The sequence below is a fragment of the Tyto alba genome, unplaced genomic scaffold, assembly GCF_018691265.1.
Source record: "Tyto alba isolate M040663 unplaced genomic scaffold, T.alba_DEE_v4.0 Super-Scaffold_38, whole genome shotgun sequence".
NCBI classification, from domain to species: Eukaryota; Metazoa; Chordata; class Aves; order Strigiformes; family Tytonidae; genus Tyto; species Tyto alba.
Window position 1 is genome coordinate 19433819 of NW_024881313.1, and position 17053 is coordinate 19450871.

General features: G+C 39.6%; 1 protein-coding gene across 1 annotated transcript in view; it reads left to right on the plus strand.

The window, feature by feature from the left end:
* The first annotated feature begins 6510 nt into the window (after positions 1-6510).
* The window catches only part of STAM (signal transducing adaptor molecule), a 34941-nt gene continuing 24398 nt past the window's right edge, over positions 6511-17053 (plus strand). Inside the window, exons 1-2 of the mRNA XM_042802072.1 lie at positions 6511-6724; positions 15549-15633. Of these exons, the coding sequence (XP_042658006.1) occupies positions 6685-6724; positions 15549-15633 (125 nt within the window). The 5' untranslated portion in view covers positions 6511-6684. The remainder of the gene's footprint in view (positions 6725-15548; positions 15634-17053) is intronic.

The window sequence follows — 17053 nt, forward strand, 5'->3', positions numbered from 1 at the left end:
CCATGTGTATGTTTGTGGTTTTCTAGTCTGTATTTTCTGAATTGCTATAAGATCATTTATTTAAGTTTGATAAAATGCCAGCTCTTTTCAAAGCGTTAAGTATAGTATCTGTGCTTAATTATAAATATTGTACTTTTATAGTGGCAAAATCATTTCATCTAATATTTCAACTTTGGCTAGCACATTTTGACCCAAAAAATCTCAGAATAACTCATAAGACAGATTTTGTTTACATACAGAAATTTAATCAATGGAACCAAATAAGCTTATGCATTAATTTTAATATCTAAATCAGCTTCTAAAATCAGTTATGACTGGCATATCAATTTATCTCAGCTTTGCTGTTATTCAAGTACACTATGAAATCAACCTTCCTAATACATTTTAAGATAGATCAAGGTCTTTTTTTTTATAACTGAGCACATCATTATGTTTCATATTCATTCTCAACCTTCACAGGCAGTTTTCCTTTATTCACTCTAGTTCCAAACCATCAACATTGCTATACTGCTGTTACAAAAACAATGGGTTTTCCTGGCCTTCTTCATGATTGATATTATCAATGTATATTTATCTTCTAGGTTCCTATTGAACAAGTAGATATTCAATACCTTATAAAGCTGAATGGGTTTTATCTCCAGTCTATTTCCAGAAATGCAAGGTGAAGCTTTTATGAGAATTATTTTCTCATGCAGTGTTCTAAAATTATTTTTTTTGGTACAAAATTTACCTATCCAATATGGGAACATTTCTATGAAACGGAAAGTTGTAGTGCTGTAAAAATAATATCATGACTTTTCAGCTCCACTATCACAGAGGAAGGTCATTACTATGAAACGCTGAAAGAATTACCTAGTATGAGCCCTGAAAAATCATTACATTATCCTTATACTTCAGAAAACTTAAATGCCAGATGATAACATAAAATCCCAAGGAAGGAGAATTTCTTAAAAAAAATTAATAACCTAAATTCTGCTTGTCCTTCTGCCCTGTCCTCAATGTTTCCAACACGCTTTGCAAGAGCAAAGTGTTTAGATAACAGACTTTATGTATACCACTTGTACACTGGTTTAGGCTTATAGTATGTAGTACTTGGTGAGGAATTCAAGGATAAATGCAAGTAAACAGAATTTAGCTATGTCTAAATTGAACAACACAATGTTTATGCAATTTTGTGCATTCATCTGGGTGTGTATCTCTATTATTTTATTTACTAGTCTAGGAATAGGACAGAAGATGCTATCAAAAAGATGTGGTGTAGAGTGGATTGCATAAGATGTCTTTGTATTTGGCACTTCTGAAGTGGTTGGAATTTTGCACAGCTACTGCAAAATAAATGATTCATATTAAGCCTCTGACTGTAAAGTTCTGTAATCAGCAAAGGAAAACAGGTGCTATGAACACAGGTCAAAGTGGAAGTTTATATTTCTGTTTAAAAAAACACAAAAATTCTGGTGTGAATATTTAGAAGTCTTTGTATGAAAACTATTCATTCTGTGTGTCTGAAAAGCACTGGTGTATTTATTTTATGTTCTGAAAAGCACCAGTTTGAGTTGCTCTTGTGTATTGTTCTATTTAATCCTCTTCAGAGGCAAAACTATAACCCAAACTGCAATGTTGAAGGACACACCCATGTTAAAGGGAGATGACTATCCTGCTCATCTGAATAAACCAAACTCAGTGCACTTTTTTCTATAATAGACTAATTGGATTCTGTACAATAATTATTTTCTTTATGGGCCATTTTGAACTGTACCACTGTCTAACTATCCTGACATTTTGTTGCATTGCTAGGCTTGGACAGATTTATGTATAGACGAGTCCCACAGACTGTGATTTGTGCAGCTGGCACCTTTGCACACTACACAGACTGGCTGTATCAAGAAGCTAACTCCACTCTAATGTTATAATTATATAGCTATACATATAAAATGCTCAAAACTTAAAATTAGTAGTATTAACCTCAAAGATACTGTTCATGTAAGTAAAATAAAGTACATGTTGAAAATTAACTGCTAGAATAATATATTCTTAAATTCTCTTCCTTATATTATGCAAGAAATGTAATATTTTTCTTAAATAAGGAAGCTTTACTACCTTGCCAACAGATATCAGGCAGATTTTTCACAGAGTTTCACAAAACATGCTTCAATAACACTAAAAATACCTTTGATTTTCAGTGTATTTCAATGGTAACTTGCTTGTGTGAGCACTACAATCTCTATAGAGGAGATTGCTTCCATTATTAGTCTTAGAGCACACACAATCTTTACTTGTTATTTAGTTTTATTTCAAGGACTTGAGTTAAAAAGGGCTCTTTATCAAGGGGGTAGCGTTCCAATTGAACTCCAAATATGGTCAGTGGAAGTATTTCTATTTTCCTTCTTGGAAGAGTGGTGGAGAATGAAAAGATTAGTTTTAACCTCATCATTGGTTGAAAACTGGTCTGAGTTATCAGCAAGTAAAGCTGACCATATTGGGTGTAGTTAGTTTGGCCACATAGAGAACAGGTGTTCATGCCAAAAAAAGCACTAGGACAAGTGGTTCCCCATGGCAGGATCAGGGAGCTGGCACAGAGAGATGCTCCCACCAGCATCCCCTGGGAAGCCCGGACACCCAGAGGTCCCAGCAGTCAGCAGCTTCCAGGTTATCTGCTTCTTACAGGTATATCACAATACATCACTATAAGCTTACTAAAGCAAATAGTATAAACATATTTTTGTGTTTGACTTTGGTGAACTTCTTGTCCAAAGTCATTTAACAAAGCTGCAGTGTAAACATATGAAATATTACTTCATGTGAGTTGGTTTGCAAGTACTGCTTTGAATACAGAAGGATTGAGGAAGATATGAACCCTTGTTTCTGGAATCTATATCTGCAAGAAAGTTGCACGTTAAAATCTTTAATGTGGTCAGGGAAAAAATGAATTGTTTTATAACGTTCATTGTTTGAATACTTGCCTAGTTCTAACGTTACATGGGTTTGAGGGAACTCTATCTATATGCTTCATATAATCCTACTTCCATACTTCATAAACATTAAGGCCAAAAAGGATATTTAGATAATTTTAGCCTGACTCCTTGTATAACAGAGGACACCAGACTTACCATATTGTTGTTTCATATATTCTCTTTAAATAAGGAAATAGGTAAGAATATCATAAGTAAGCCATGTAACTTGGACACTTGAAGAATATTAGGACATGTACAATTTGATTATAGATGGGAAGTAAATCACTCTAATTCAGTACTTAGAAGATTTACATGTGGCCTGTGATTGGGATAAACTTTGTCTTAGTCATATCATTGTATTGTTATGCGTTACAGCATCTTGTATGCCATCCAAAACACCTTGTACTTGTCCTGTCAAAGACAAAAGCTGTGATTAAATGGAATGCTGGCACTTTCCCTATTCTGAACCTTCCTCTTTTCCTTTGATTTTCTTTTCTGCCTAGCTTCCGGTTCTGAAAGCAACATACACAGTGGACTATAATGAAAAATGCAGTTAAAATAGAGGTCAGTGTAATTGATCCCTGAGACAATCATAGGTCTTCATATCTGTCTCCTTGTTGAAAGTGTACTGGCCTGACTTCTTGGAGTTATACACCTTATCTTTACAGTACAGCAGCTAGTAAACTAATATGTGCTAAAATAAGTGGGCATGCCAAGTATAACACTCCTCCAGTAAACCGGAACTGTGGTGGACTTCCCCTCCATGGCCATAATTTTCTTCCTCTAAGAAATACGCTTGTCTAATGCAGGTGTGTGTCAGTTGAAAGATTGTAAAAAATATTAGAACTTCCCTAGCAGATTGTCATTTATAAGTTGCTGTTCCTAAGTAACCTTTCCTACCAGAAGACCAGAGGGAAATGAGTCATTGTAGATCACCAGAATACAGAACTAACCTTGTCATAATTTTAAAAATAAGTAATAAATATATAAACAAACAAAATTAAACAGTTACTTAGGCAAATTTATAAGTATGTCACATCTTTAAAATCCAGGAAGTGAGTTGCACTGGCAATTAACTGAATACATGTCTTTATCTCTTATCAATATCCGAACAACAATACTATATACACAATGAAATGAACTAAGAAAGAAGAAGTGTCCATACCAGTCATCTGAGACTGTTTACTTTGGACAAAAGTAGCACATCTTTTTAAAAAATACCCTCCTTAAAACTTTCTATACGGCTGTCTGGAGACAAGTCCAAAGTCAGAAAACTGTTGGGTAGATAAGCTCCTCTATGAAATCAATAGTCAGACTGTTGCAGAGGCCATCTTTGGAATTAAATCTGAAATAGAACAGATGAATAATCCCCTGGACATGCTTGTTTTTCTTGACCCAATCTGGTGAAGTACAGCCCCTAGCCGTGCCTTCCCACCTCTTCACTTGCCTAGGATCTAATTGCAAGGTGAGTCAGATGAGTGACATGATCCAACAGGGAGCTGTTTTGCAGTGAAGTAGTTTTTGGCTGAATCAGCTGATTGTGCAGCCACAAATGAATTGGATCAAATTCCAAATCTAATACGAGAAATGTGGTGGCAGCACATAGCTGTTGGTAGAGGGAGTGTAGTGTTGCCACAGTCTCTATTAGCTGTAATTACCATGAAATTAGATGCAATTTGAGACTGTAACTTTGAACTAGATTCCTTACTTTTATATAGTTAACTTGGGCAGCACAAGTCCCATTTCAAATGCAGTAGGAAATAATAAAAACATTTTAAACTACATCCAATAGAGGAAGCTTAACACACCTTTTAAAAATTGCATACTCATTATAATACTCACACATAAGGTGGAAGAGCTGGTTTCCATTGCCATCTGTGTCTGAGAGGGCAAAGCCCACACTTTGTGGAAGAGTGCTCTAACCACCACCCATTGTTATGCCATGGAAGAGCCATGGGACAGGGAAGAGAGGGAGATACAGTATAATACAGAGTATTCAAAAGACTTTTGTACTTCACACTGTGTTCAACAGAAAAAAAAACTTTTACAGAAACAAAACATGAGCCATGACTACAGAGCCTTAAGATGCTTCCTGAGTATAGATTATCTTTTTCAAAATGTTGAGTAGGGTGTTGCCTGAGAAGTAAAGATGGATTGAAATCCATTCAGGCTGAAGACAGTCCCCAGTTCCCCACATCTCTGATGTTTGCTCTTATTGCAGGGCTACTGCATAAAAGCTCTGACTGTGTTGAAAGAATACTTACAATTCATTTTGAAACCCATCAGAGGGAAGGGATGAAAAAGGAGGGGATAAAACAGGCTCTGAGAACATCTACCATATGTCTTTTGTGCACATAATGGGGGATGATGAATGGTGAGGGGGTAAAGCACCCTCTGAGAATATCTAGCAGATGTCATTGAATTGAGGTGGAATCCAAACAAAACACATAATTCCTTAAAAGTAGTCAGTCCTAAGCAGTAGATCAATGCTGGCCTGCATCAGCTGCTGAAATCAGTTGTTGTGGGTAGGGAAAGAAGCAGAACTTGAGATTGTGGAAAGAAAAATTTAGTAAAATAAGGAAGTGCCTAGTGACTGTAAATCCCTCTGGGCAGAGGCTTGGTGTGCAGCTTTCATTTGATGTGTCAGAAGTCTGCCTAATGCATGCAATCACATTCATTATTGAGAGTATGGTTAGAGCTATTGATTGCATCCAGTGTTTCTGCACTGCAAACAGTAGTAGAGTCTTTTTCACTTCTTGTTTGCACTCTTGTGACGTGCCCATATTGCTCTTTTAGATGTCTATGACTCTTCCCTCATGTGTGCATGTGCCTTTTTGCTTAATTTGTGATCCAACTAGTTCAGAATAATAAAGAGTACTAGAAGTAATTAAGGATAATTACTTGAGTTTTATGGGACAGCAGGAATAGACAGAACATGCCATATTCTATGAGTCAAATTGTAATCTTGAGATACATCCCATCGAAGCCAACAAGATACTTGTACAAAGTGAAGCAGCAAGACACAACTGCACAAAGACCACAGAATACTCAAGGTCCTGTGAACAACTGATTGCAACTGATCTCAACAGGACCTAACCGTGGAGAAGTGGTGAGGCTCCCATGCCATGTTGTGAAAGATGCATGTGTCATAACCGCCATCCTGCACCTTCGCTGTCAGGACACCTACTTCAGAAGCACGATGGCACTGACAGCGAAAAGGCTCAGTCAGCCCGATGTACAGGGAAGCTCTGAAATTTTTCAATAGGGAGCGAACGTGCCTGGGCACAAAACCCACCCGCCTCCTCACCAGGGAGGCACGAAGGAGCTCAGCAGAACTGATCAAATTAAACCCCCGCTTTGAGCTGCCCTACCGGCCCGAAGCCGCCTGGCCTGGGGCAGGCCCGGAGGGCAGCACCGGTGCTGCCGGTGCCGGCGGAAAGAGCCTGAAGCGGCTCCCGGCCCGCCAGGCGGTACTCGCCGGGCGCTGCACCACCGCCACCGCCTCCGCGCGCCGGGCCGGGGCGGGGCCGGGGCGGGGCCGGGGCGCGGGCACCAGGCAGCCGCGGGGGCCAGCCCCGGCTTCCCGGCATGCTGCGCGCGGGGGGCTGGCTCCCCGGTCCTGGGAGGAGGTGGCGGCGGAGGAGCCCCGGGCGGGAGGAGCCGCCGCCGCTGCCGTGGGCTTCTCGCTCCGCCGCCGCGCTGCCGGGAGGGGTGGCCGCCCCGCGCCCCCGCGATGCCGCTCTTCGCCACCAACCCCTTCGACCAGGATGTGGGTGAGTGGCTCCCGCGGCGCCCAGGCCCGGCCTGGCCCTCCGCCCCGGCCTCCCCCTGAGGTAACCCCGCGGCCGGCCCTCCCTCCGAGCCCCCCTCCCGCCTCCGGCCCGCCGCCCCGCTCCTTCCGCACCCCTCTGCTGCCGCGCTCCCTGCACGGCCTCGCGTGTGGCGGGGAGCCGGGGGCAGCAGCGGCTCGCGGGCGGGATGCGCCGGGGAGCGGCCTGGCCGGGAGCGCCGCCTGGCAGCGGGCGGCGGGGTCCGCGGCCTGGCCGGGGGCAGCACGGGGGTGGCGGGGGCTGCTGCGGGCCCGGCCTGGCTGCGTGGGGCTGCGGGCGAGGGGGACGAGCACGGGGGTGCTTGTGGGAGAGAAGCCGGCCTGCTTAGCAGAAGTTGCGTTGCAGCATGGCAAAACAAGTAGTGAGAAACGTTTATGCTGGAGTGTTGATGAAAGGATGAAAAGTAAAAAGCACCATCTATAACTGCTTCACAGACAGGCATGATAAAATTGTCAAAGTGTTTTGTGTTCAGTGCTTTAAAGTGAATTCCTGTGGGAGCTTTCTTTTTCCCGTTCAAGTGAAACTTGTCGGTTGGTCATCAAGTTTCATCCCCACCTTGCATGTTCCAAGGCCAAACTAGACGGAGAGGAAATGACTGGGCTTTTACTTGACAAAAATTGTGCTTAATTCTGATGTGTCCAAACTGAAGGCAAAATAACACCTAGGCAGTTAAAAATTCATTTTGCACGTCTGATTTGTGATTGTGTATTAGGGTTTTCTTCCTACCCGCTGCTGATGACCGTTTTACTTTGGGACTTTGTTTCGTATGTGGATAAGTAACCCCCACACCCACCCTAGGTTATTTTCTTATAGCATTATAACACTATATATGTTTCTTGGCACAAATTGCTTTAGTAGTCTTATACTTGTTGTAGCTTTCAACTACAAATACATTGTTTCTTTCTTAATGTTTATCCAGCTTTAGAAGTCAGGGATCTGATTTAATTCTTCCAGCTCTTCAAAAAAACAACTCCAAACTGTTTGAAAAGTATGTATCTTTTGAGGGGTAAGGGTTAGTGTATAAACGAAGGACTGTGACACAAATTCTGGGTGTATGTTGTCAGGAATTTTAGTCTGTTGCATTTTAAAGCATAGCTTGCTTTTCTAAATTTGAAAAGTTAAGAACACTTTTCCGCTGAAGACTGCTCTTCAATCTATGACTTTCTTGGTAGCAAAGTTGACAGTGACTTATTTTAAAAAGTAGTAAATAATTTTTCCTAATTGTTTTGCTGTCTTCTAGTGTAATTTGACAGCTGAAAATGAGGACTAGATTACACTACTTACCAGTTTTCCATGGACCATTAGAGGATTGAAACATTGGTAATATTATCTGTGAGAATGATTTGAACCAGTAAGATTAAAAAGTGATAGCTGAGGTTTTGGCATAAGTTCACTTTTTTACTTTCTAAGGCTGCTATCTAGCAGTGAAGATCAGACCTCTTGAATGGGTTTCTCTAGAGTGAAGTCTGATAGATGTGCTTGTCGGCACTCCAAGTTTCATAATGCAAAGTAGTAGCACCCTACTGTTACTTTGGTGTTTTATTTGCTGTTTTCTAGGTGCAGAGGATGCCAACGCTTTACCTACTATTCTTGCCTAGTATGATCACCAGTAGGTATTTTTCAAAAGCATTATTCTGTATACTCTATGAGCGCAGGGAAATAACCACTCAGCCCCAAGTTGTTCTTAGAAAAGCAGATAGTGGGCAGTGGGCTAATTTTCATCAGTAAATATGGCCTCTTTCCACTGGCCCCTTTCATGGTATCCTGAGGGACAGCAAAGGAGCAGCAGGCTGATCAGTTGGTGGCAGCCTACTTTCAGGATCCTGCTGCCTTTATCCATCACTTAACTGGATTTGTGCCAGGGAGATGGGAATGATGAAGTCTCCCGAAAGTGTCCCTGGGCCCTTCTTCCCCAAGGCGCCTTGGGAATGTGCTGTTATCTGGATGAACTTCTTGGCAGGCTTCATAAGATAACGTCAGCTCTAAAGGTCTCGTGTTCTCAGGAAACTTCCAACAGTTGTCAAGCAGTAGTGTTATTTTTCAACTATTTTCTCGGAATGAAAGTTGAGTACTCTGCTTTTGTTCTTTCCTGACAAGAAAGTTTTCTTTTGAAAATCAGACTCCTGAAGCAGGAAGACAGTCAAAAGCTATTCTTAATTTCATATCAATTTGGACATTGGTGTAATTGATAGTATTGCTGTGATAGCTGTGCATTCTCATCTATTGGACAGCTGATCAGTACTGTGTAATAGTTGGAAATTATTTTGGAACCATTTAGGATGGTGGATTGCAGAGAACACATCTGGAACTAAATTTTTTTCATTGTTTTGAAGAGCATAAGTATATCTTTAAGTTCAGAAGGAGAAATTTCTCAGTTTGTCTGGCCAGTCATCAGCATTTGGCTAGTCAAGTAAACATGCTTCTGCTGTGGAACCTGGTCATCTGTAATAGTGTCAGCTTTGTACAGAGATTTTGAGGGGTGCACCTCTTCTTTAGGCGTGGTTGGCAAAAGAATGTTGTTTAAGATGACTGTTAAAGCATTCTTTAATATTATTAGTTTATGCCGCCCAGAGATTTGCGGAGGTAAGCCACTGTCATCCTCAAAGAGTCCAAACCTGTGGATGAAGTCCAAATACTTTTTGTTTTCTGAACCCTCTTTTTACCATATTTAGGAATATTTCAACAGTGGTGATACAAGTTGATGTAGGTTTTCATAATCAAGTCGGTGAATCTTTGACAATGTGTCCAAGTAAGGAACACAGTATTGGAATTTAACAAAAGAAAAAAACTTTCCAAGACTCTGGACTGCTGAGATTGTAATTAAGAGACTCATATTCCATTTAAGGGGTTAGAATGAGAAGTCAGTTTCTGACATATTTCACAACCTTAATCATAAAATTACTCCCAGAGAACTGTTCCTGAGAAATGCAGGTTTATATGTAAGTTTGATGCAGACAAAATAATGGTGGAATGTGCTTTAAGAACCAAAAGACTGTCTATTAATCTGTCATGACAGGCTAATTAGTAATGTAGCGGTGGTTAGTCTAGGTTTGACGAATTTACTGCTAAAGCAGTTCTGAAGTGTTATTCAGATATTATCTCAAGAACAAAATTTGTAACTCTGGACTTAATATAGTGCATACTTTATTCTAACTTGATGTCAAGCATTGTAAACAATCTATATTGTAATAAGAGGACTGAAAGAATTTTTTTATTCCCTTCTATAAACTTATTATTTCTGAAGTTTTATAAAATGCAATAAATACATGTTCTGATATGAGTTGTCATAAAATCGCACATGATATTAAGAGGAGGTGTTTCAAGAACACGGGGATTTTTGTGTGATTTTTCTCCCTTATGCACAGTAAGGGATGAAGACACTTCTTGCATCTGCTTGGATGTTAGTCTAGTTCCCAGTGTAGCTGGTGTAATGGTTTGAGGCACCACAGGTGTGGGAAGAAAGGAAAGGTTCAGGCTTACTATCTACAGTAATAGGAAATTAAACAGGTAGTTTAGTAATGTAGTAGAACTGTTAACCTGATGCGACTTGCAATGATTTTTCACGTGTTATTAACTATAGCAGTTATTGATCATTTGATGCTTGCAACTCTTTAGATATTTAATAATATGCATGAATTGCATATGGTTGCACATATGATCAGCATATAGTTTGATGTTATTAGAAAATAAGAAATGCTTTGACTGATTCCCATGGTGCAATTTCTTGTAATGAAATACTCTTGCTATTTGAAGGCATTATTCTTTAGATTTATCCCCTTGATTAGTCAACGCCTTCAAAACCATCCAAATAGACTGAGCTGGGCTTTTCTCTGTTTAGGCCAGGTTTGCCAAAAGGAGGGAAAATTGTTGCAGACGAGATTCTTGACACCAGATAATTATGGAAACTGCAGACTGTGGGTTAACTTCTGTCTACAAGGGAAGATGAATTCCAAGGTTTTGTTCAGCTTGTCATGAGGCTGACACTTTTTTTTTTTTTCCCAAGTTAGCGTAGTGTTTTCCTCAGTATTATTTTAAGGACAAGGACTTTAACTGAGCTAACAGGGAGGCTGAGTAGAAAATGCATCCCTATAGCCACTCCTCTTTTCAGTTATTTTTATAAGTGTTTATGAAAAACAAGAACTTCTCACTGAAGATACCTTTGGTGTATGTTCTCAGTGAAAAATGGCAATGCTGAATAAAAATGATAAAAATAAGTGGAATACCCCTTTGGTATAATAGCCAATAAAAAAATATTTTTTTTCAGTAACTGTTTCTGAAAATGAATACCAGACTGCGAGTTCATCTGGGCAGTTTGAAGCCAACATACTATGTTCCATAGGCAAAGGAGTTTTTGTAGGCTACTTTCCTAGTAATTATTTTTCTTTCCTCACAGGGAAGAGTTGACATTTTAAGTGCTTCCCCTCATTTCAGCTGTGACAGTGTGCATTATAATATCAAAATTCAGAAAAATCAATATAGTTCTCCAACATGTAAAATCTGCTCTTCTAGCTGATAAAAATAACTCTGTATATTTGATGTGAAAAGTTAAGTCTCTTGCTGATCTTCCTTCTGAAATTATGTTTTTACTGTGGCATGATTTGTGGGGTTCTTCCAATAGATCCTGGTATCATTTATTAGTATAACATGCCTGTGATACACTTTTTTACAGAGTAATCATCATCATTCTCATATATCTCTGATGTGCTCACCTTCCTGCTGTGTTGTAATATTTCTGGGTGAAAGGTAGTTTGAGTTCTGTGGGTTTGTTAGGGTTTGCATAAGATGTCTAAGCATCTGAATGATTTTTTTGCCTTGCTTGTCTTACTATTTTCAGCATAATTTTATGGGAATCTTAAATCTTTTTGTCTTCATTATGCTCAGTTTGCTGAGTTGAATGATGTCTATTGACTGTCTCACGCCCAGTGAGATCCTACATAGTCTTCTGAAGGAGCAAGTTGAGGTGGCCTCGTGTCAGCTCAGTCACTGCTGCTCTCTTTCCTTGGATCAGGAGCAGTGCTTTCATAGGACACCTTCTCCAAGTGCTCCCATAAGGACTTTTTAGGAATACTGTAAATGGGGATACAGTTAAACTGCAGGAGTTGGTTAATAGCTTTACTGACATTAATGGTTCAACAGGGAATTCTAGTTGATTTCTATGGTGGGGTTGCCTGTTAGAGGTTATTTTTAGTCTTGTCTAAATGGTATCTGGTTGAACATATTCTTCTGTGCAGTTCTGAGCATGGTAGTGAAATGCAGAGTAGTTAATATTAAAGCAGTGTTTTTTTGTGGAATGGGCCAACAAATACCTTTGTTCATTTTATTTGACAGACAAACTTCCCAAAGTTAATTACTTTTAACTTCAGGTACTAAGACAGAGTCTGACAGTGACATGTCAGCAGTACCTGAAGGCTGGTAGGGTGCCAGCTGTTAGTCAGGGTAAGCAAATACTGAATGCACATAAAGTTTTTTTTTTTTGGCTGTGGATGTGTGCCTCATGTAAGAAGAGAGAGCGTTCGTGGATTTTAAGTGAGAATAGTGTAAATAATTTAACTTAAGTATATTTGAGTCATAATTTTGTCTACAAAACACTGGTGCAACATAGGAATTTTGTCAAAGCGTCTTTGTTGCTCCTGTTCCCAGAGTAGTGAAAGGTGATAGTCTATCACTAATGCTCTGACAGTAATAGTGGCCTTTTTTGTGGGCAGGCAATGTCAGATAGAATGCTGTTAACTCTTAACTGCCCATGTTTGAGACAATTTAACTAAAACTCTAGAGGTTTTTTTTTTTTTTTTCTCATGTCTTATGATTAGTGTTATTATTCAAGGGAATTAATGGATGCCTACTACTACAGAAGACAAAGTACCTAATGAAACTGGGTCTCCAGCTGAAATTTTGAGCAGCTATGTAGTGTTTGTTGGTGGAAGAAATATCTTGACTAAGAAGGGGAAAGGCGTTGCAAGCTGTAGGCAGTTTTTATACAGGACTAAGTTCAGCTTCCAAGAAGGAATGTAGCCATGATAGAACACTTGCAATTGTACTCATGGATAAATTTGCAAACTATTCTTATTGAGAATTAAAATAAAGGTTGTAATTGGTGTGGTTGATATGGATAAGGGATTTAATCAATCACCATCTTATTTGTAGTTTTAGCCAAACTATTTAAATTAGCATAAAACATAATTTGCTGTTACCTTAAAACATTAAGCATGTGTTAGTTTACTTTTTTGTTTGTAAAAGATGTAACTGATTGCCATGCCATTTCTCTGATGACATTGTGAGGAAAGAAGGATCAATTGTTGCCAAAAGTACAAACAACTGTCTACTATATAGAATAATGGAAAGGCCAGTTTCAGTTCCATCGGACTGCTCAGCTCTCTGATGAAGGATGTGCTAACTGAAGGACAGCGTTAGGCATGAGGGAGCGGTGTGGGTTTGTGAGGGTGAGCTCTAAACCTGGTGAGAATTTAAGGCTGTGGAGGGCACTGTGCAGACACAGTTTGGCTGGAGGCTGGTTCAGCTCCAGCAGAACTGACAATGAATTGAAACAGTAGAGTCCTGGAAGTAAACTGCCTCCATGTGGTCTGTTTTCTGTGTCTCTGGACTGTGCTTGTCAGCTGTTTTCCGTTTAAGGAATGCAGTGTAGGCAACTCAGGCTCTGTGTTTCAGAAAAGCAGTTACTATACTTCAGAGTTGAGGCTGTGTTTGGTAGCAGCAGAGCTCCTGCTCTTCTCGACTGTGATTACAGAAGACTGTCTTGGATTGTGATGGGCCCATGCAAGGCGTTCGATTCAGGTGTCTTACCATGTGTGGCACAAGTATGCGGCCTACAGATGACTGAGAGCTGACTATATTAAAACAATAAATAACAAGCGGGAAAAGTATAATGCATGGTTCTGCTATAGGTTTTTCCTTGCCTTATTTTTTAATCAGTCTAATTTGCTTGTATTTATAAGGTATCGTCAACTAAAGAACTGAAGTTCTGGAGTAATGGAACAATGTTAATTGATGTAAGCAGGGTATAGTCTCATTGCTCTGTTCTCATTTTTTGACATTTTTAGTTGGCATGCTGAGTAGATTCTGTCAGTATGGTGTTCCTCTCAATTTTTGCTTCACAGATGACACGTTTCCTTTATGAACAAGATTTAAAAATCAAGAATTTCTCTGATGGTTAGCTATACTAGTCCTAATCATGATTTGGAGCAATAATAGACTGAAAGGAAAATAAAGTGGTTAGTAGATCAGCTGGTATATCTTAGTGCTAGATGTTAGCATGGTGTCTGCCCAAAATTTTTCATATTTTTGTTGATTATGACCATTTTTTGGTAATCAAATAGGTTTTCTGATTCAGTTTAGAGAGAAGAGGCAATGCTCTTTTACTTTATCTGAGAGGACATTTAGAATTTCCCCATGCTGCTTTGCTGTTTTCTGTGCATCAGGCAGTACAACTGATGTGGTATGATTCCAGTTGTATATGTCCAGTGTTTAATTTTTCCTTGGAAATACCTTGAGAGCACGTAACCATAGAGCTTTGCTTTTCTGAATTTTTGTTCCAAATTAAAAAACTAATTAACTATAACCTACTTCAGTTTGTAGGACAGAGAAACTTGTTCATAAAGACAAGCCATCAATTTTGGGATGAATAATACCCTGTTACTTTTGGAGATTAGATGTTTTGCTTTGTCTTTCTCTGCTCTGTAGTCTTGCAAGTGCTACTATGGATAATGAATCTTTCCTGGCAGATAAGTTTTTGTAGGAAATCTTTGCTTCCTTTCATAAAACTAAGTAGTCTGAGACATTCCCTGAGGGGTGGTACTCATTGCTGAGGCATATTTTGTGTTTTGTAGATTCAGAGGTGAATAGAGAAGGGATGGAAAACAAAATTTGTGTACTATTTTGTGCCCATTCTCCTCTGGTTTGGTAAATAAAGGAAACTGTGCATTCCCTTATGTTCTCCAGCCCTGATCTGATCTATCAGTGTTTAGATAATCTTCCATTCAGATGCAGTATAAGGCTGAGTTTCCTTTAACGCTTTTATTTATTATTATCCTCTGTGTACCTAAGATTTTCTGGGGGAGAAATAGGGAGGGAGTCTCTATTTTTTTCTTCTGAAGTGGAATCTATTTCTTATCTACCTACCCTCTCTATTTCTTCACTCTTCAGCAGAGACTTTGCTTGTCTGATTCAAAACATTTGGAGAAAAGAGTCCCAATGGCTTCCATGAGATTAGCTTTGGTTTAGCTGTTTCTTTAGCTGAAAAGACAGTGGAATATATCATCCAAAGCAGAGATGAGAATGGGGAGATACAACTTTAGTGATTATTAATGAATTGTTGACTCCTCCTTGAGTTGTAATACATAGAAAGGAAATGAAAGACTCAGCAGTTTAGTGTCTGAGGAAGTGGTAAATGTGGTTGTACCTCATGCTGCAAACAGTGAACTAATGCTTTGGGTATTCATATCCTATTCAACTTCATAGTTCCAAATGCGGAAAAAAAAAATCTGTTGGTAGCTATACTACTTTTGTCATATTCTAGGTATATCTTTATTGTGTGGGAAAACAACCCCAAGATATATATTTGTTTATGAGTTTAAATTCATGGCCACAAGTGAAGGTTCAAAAATTAAAAATAATTATGTATAATGTTTTAATGTATGAATTTAATAAATACAGGGATATGTCATGCATTTAGCAATATACAAAGAGGTAATATTGCGACATCTTTGTTTACAATTTTGTTATATTTGTTTACTTATACTTTATTCATCAGAGAAAGCAACCAGCGAGATGAACACTGCAGAGGACTGGGGCCTCATTTTAGACATCTGTGATAAAGTTGGACAGTCACGCACTGGGTAAGTGACTTTAGAAATTTCCTCCCCAAACTTTAAATTTTATTATTTCAGTCTCATACTCAGATGAGAGGAGTTACATTTTTGTTATCTTACATAGACTTTTGCAACAGCTCAGTTTAACCTACGTTTATTACAAGTAAAAGGAAAATGTATGGATTTTCTGCTGAAATATTTTGCATTTCTTCATTTGAAGATATTAGCTGATCTATTAAAATTAGGACTTGTGTACAGCAGCTTTTCACCAATGTAACAGAATAAACAAACTGGTATGTTTTAGCAATGTCACTGTAGGCCCAGGAAACTTCACTAGGGATTTTTTTTACAGAATCATAATCTAGTTTGGAATTGACCTCCAGAGGGCATGTAGCCCAACCGCCCAATTTGAAACAGGTCTAATTAGATCAGGTTGCTCAGGATGGTTTAGAGTCTTGAATGCCTCCAAGTTCAGAGTTTTCACAACCTCCATGGGCAATGTGTTTCAGTATTTACTCTCACAGTAGGTGGGTAAATAAATAAGTAATCCTGCAATCTGATTACAGTTTCCTCTGTTACAATTTGCCTGTTGCATCTTGTCCTGTGACTGTGCAGTTCTAAGAGTCTGGCTGCATCTTATATGTATTCTCTGATTAATTAGTTGGAGAAAGCAGTAATGTCCCCTTTTAGTCTGCTCATTTTGAAAATGAAAGCAGCTCTCCATCTTTCCTTCTATGTGACTCTCCTCTGACCATCCTGGCAGCCCTCCGTTGGATTTACTGCCGTGCATCAGTATCTTTGCACTGCGGAGTCCCAAACTGGATAAAGTACTCCAGATGCAATCTTACAAGTGCAGATGGGAGGGGAAGGAGCACTTCCCTGGCCCTGTTGTCTGCATTGACCACTTATTTGACCCAGGATGCAGTTGGTTGTCTTTGCTGCCAGGATGCACTGCTGATACCGGTCATGCAATAGGACCTGCAGATCCTTTCCTGTGGAGCTGTTTTGTAGGGGTCAGCTCCTGGCCTTTGCAGGTGCAGATGATCCGAAATGCAACACATGAACCTTGCTCTTGTTGAACTTGATGAAGTTCCAGTCTTCCCATTTCTCCAGCCTGTCCAGGTCTCTCTGAATAGTAGCTCTGCCTTTCAGTGTACTGATTGCTCCCTCACAATTTCCTGTTTTCAGTGAAGTTGCTGTGAGTGCACTGCCTCCTATCGTGCAGGTTATTAGTGAAGAGATTTAGCAGTGCTGGTCCCAATAGAGATCCCTGAGGATCACTAGTTACTGCCCACTAGCTGGAAATTGCAGCACTGGTCACAACTCTTTGAGTTTAGGAGGCCAGCCAGTTTTCCACCCACCTTATCCATTTATCCAGCCAGTATTTTACTGGTTGGATGATAAGGAGACTGTATGAGCTTCAACGGTATGTTAACTTTGCTAAACC